The sequence below is a fragment of the Chrysoperla carnea genome, chromosome 3 (genome assembly GCF_905475395.1).
Source record: "Chrysoperla carnea chromosome 3, inChrCarn1.1, whole genome shotgun sequence".
Lineage (NCBI taxonomy): Eukaryota > Metazoa > Arthropoda > Insecta > Neuroptera > Chrysopidae > Chrysoperla > Chrysoperla carnea.
In genome coordinates, this window is record NC_058339.1 from 60948881 (window position 1) to 60952273 (window position 3393).

A 3393-nucleotide genomic window follows, 5' to 3' on the forward strand; every position below is an offset into this window, starting at 1 on the left:
CAACTGCTTAGTTATAGCCGAAATAACCCCCCGAAACTTGCAAAAAGTCATAAAAAATTACATCAAACGAATAAACTGCCACAGAAGATCCAGAGGCTGGCATCATTTTTCATATTAAATCGAGTATACTTGATATTCGATTAATAATATAACTGTTTAAAACATTTTGTGTGTGTTAAAAAAAAATAAAGTAAGAAAACTCAATTTAGGTCGCCCTTGTTGGTGAACTTGTGTGTGGCCACCAATTATAGTTAGAGCCGCTGTATATGAAAATACTCATGGAATTTGAAATATCAATTTTAAAAACCAATAATTATACTTTTGTATCTAGTTTTGATTAAGGTATAGCCAACTCAAGGAAAAATTCATTTTGAACATGCTTTTATTAGCTTCATACGTATACTAGTATGTAACGGAAACTTTGAACATGATTTACTTATTAAGGACCAATTACAATCCAGATATAATAATTTAATAAGTTTATTTGATTATCCTGATCAGGATTTTCAAAATTAACGATTTCCATATCTGAAAGTATTTACATTTATTTGCGCTCCCACCATATTTTATACTGAATTTTTGAAAAATAAATAATTTTTTGAATTTAAAGAAATTATTTTCTACCTTTTAGTTCAGTTAGTTAAAAAAGCGTGGTTTTTTAGTGTTTTTAAACTATTATTTATTAGCATTATTCCTTAAATGTTACACTTGTTGGCCCAATTAACACAAAAATTTACTTGCCTTTGAAAAGTATTTTTTATGACCTTATCATCAAGTGCATTTTTTAATTATTTTATCACACACACGTTTTCATAGTTAGTTACCTGAAATATAAACAGTTAGGTCAAAATTTTTTTTTTTTAAATAAAAAGAAAGTTTTAATTTTTGAAATAAATTTTTTAATAATTATTATTCCGTATTTGTGCATAATTTGTTATATATAAATATTATACATATAATATAATTTGTTTGTTTTGGATAATATAATAATTCTAGACAAATTTTTCTTTTATAACAACGTACAATTTTTTCTGGCTATACACAATAATTACAAATTTTACAATTTTTTCTATACAATATTTTTATTTATATTTACAATTGTTTTTTTAAATAAATTTTTATCAATAAAGCTAAAAAAATCTATCATATTTACGATTATTAATACAATACGATTTTATCGATCATCATTTGGGTTCAATTATTTCGAAAAATAAAATTAAGTAAATAGTTTTAGAGACATTCTTAAGGCCGTATTTTATATGAATCTATAATTTAATTTTGAAATTTTTTTTGAAAAATTTGTAAGAAAATTAAATCAAACTTTTGTAGGCTTTTTTTAAAATTAGTAGATGTTTCTAAAATTAAAATTAACTCAATGAGAAAATTTTATAACCAATTTTTAAACATTTATAGGCTATATTTTTTTTAATTAAGTGGAAAAATCTAATAAAATCGTTAGAGAAAAAAAACTAAAAATTGAGATCACAATATTTAATATTCTATGTTTAAAATAGAATTTGTTTTTTTTTATTCGACCGGCGATTCGATTTTCTAAAATAAATTAATGTTTTGGTATGAAAATAATAAAATTTAACATACCTATTAGAAAAATGTTCGCTAATTTAAATTAAACTAAAACAATATTAAAATTTAACTTTGCCGTGAAATAACTGTTATAGGTTTGTATATCGGTGATGTGCTCATTGGTTGAACTGAGGGTGGTTCAGGCGAACTAGAACAACTAGAAGATGTATTCGTTAACGGTTGTTGTTGCTGTTGTTGTTGTTGGTGGTGGTGATGCTGTTGGGCTTGATGTTGTTGCGAAACCGCTTGTTGATGTAACGCAGCTTGTTGTTGAGCCGCTTGATGCATTAACTGTTGATGATGGAATAAATGTGGCATTCGTAAATTATTATACAATTCATAACTAGAAGGTGGTGCACCCCCAGGTCCATTTGGTGGTGCTGTACCCGGTAATGGAGCACGTAATAAACTAGCTGGAAAATGTGGCACTTCACCCGAAGCATTTAATAATCGATCTACTGTAAAACCATTTACAGGAGTTATAGGCGTTGGTTTTGGTATATTTAATGCAGGTATCCCATTACTATATGGATGATATCGTTGATACATTGATGCTAAAATTGCTGGATTTGGATATAAACCCATGAATGCTGGATTGTATCCCGAAGAAAATGCTGCCGCCGCTGCAGCGGCTGTTGATCCAGGATACATGCCATTTAACACTACAGTACGCTTAAATGCGGCTAAGCGTGACCGTGATGCAGCGGTAGATCTTCGTCGTAATTTTCCTGTTGTACCACCAATAAAAACATCTTCAGAAGATGGATCTAACATCCAATAATTTCCTTTACCCGGATCATCATAATGACGTGGTACTTTCACAAAACATTTATTTAAACTTAAATTATGACGTATGGAATTTTGCCATCCTTGCTTATTTTCCCGATAGTATGGAAAATTACGCATAATATATTCATAAATACCATTCAACGTTAAACGTTTTTCATTACTTTGTCGAATTGCCATCATAATTAATGCATTATAACTGTATGGTGGTTTTTCATTACCATTTGTCTTTTTTGGCGTACCATCTTTATCCGCACTTTCTTCTTTATCGTTATTATCCTTATCCGTTTGATTATCTTTTGATTTGGTGCAATCTAATGGTGGAGGTGTTCCATCACCGGTTACATCTAAATCACTATCATCTTCTGAATTCTCATCACTATGACTAATTAATTCATGGTCCTCATCATCTAAATTTGGTGATATCGAAGGACTATGACTAATTACACTATTATTACACTGTAAATCACGTCCGCGATCCATTAATGTCTCAGGTAAAATTGAGTTAATTGAAAATGATGATTTCAATGGTGTGCGAGCTGCTGTGGTCATGATTGATTCAATATTTGTTGAATTATTATCTTTAATCATGTTTGTAGCACTAATATTCATTATTTAACTACAAAAAATACAATGTTCACTTTTCACTTGTTTTTTTTTTGTGTTAAAACATTGACACTATTTTAACAAAACAAAACACTATAATGTTTTTATAAAACAAAAATGCATCGAAAACTTGTTTTTTAAAAAAAAAGAAAACACTCTCAAATGTTTAACTACGACGTTCCGTATCGTTTGTTAGCATAAACTAAAATGAATTGTTTGTGAGTAAAACATTGAGCTATATATAACATTCAATGTTCTGTACCGCCCTTTTGGTGTGTATCATATGATTCGTCTACCAATAATAATATATTCGAGAAAATATGAAAGTTACTAGACATTCAATATTTACAAAATATTTAACTCCACCTATTTCGTGTTAAAAAGGTGGGATTTGTTGAGGATAATATTTATTGTTTG

At 28.6% G+C, this 3393-nt stretch overlaps 1 protein-coding gene across 1 annotated transcript; it reads right to left on the reverse strand.

The window, feature by feature from the left end:
- Positions 1 to 1542: 1542 nt before the first annotated feature.
- LOC123295275 (fork head domain transcription factor slp2-like) lies at positions 1543 to 3045 on the reverse strand. Its single transcript, XM_044876555.1, has one exon. The coding sequence runs from the start codon at positions 2980 to 2982 to the stop codon at positions 1651 to 1653; it is 1332 nt and encodes a 443-aa protein (XP_044732490.1). The 5' UTR covers positions 2983 to 3045; the 3' UTR covers positions 1543 to 1650.
- Between the last annotated feature and the right edge of the window lie 348 nt (positions 3046 to 3393).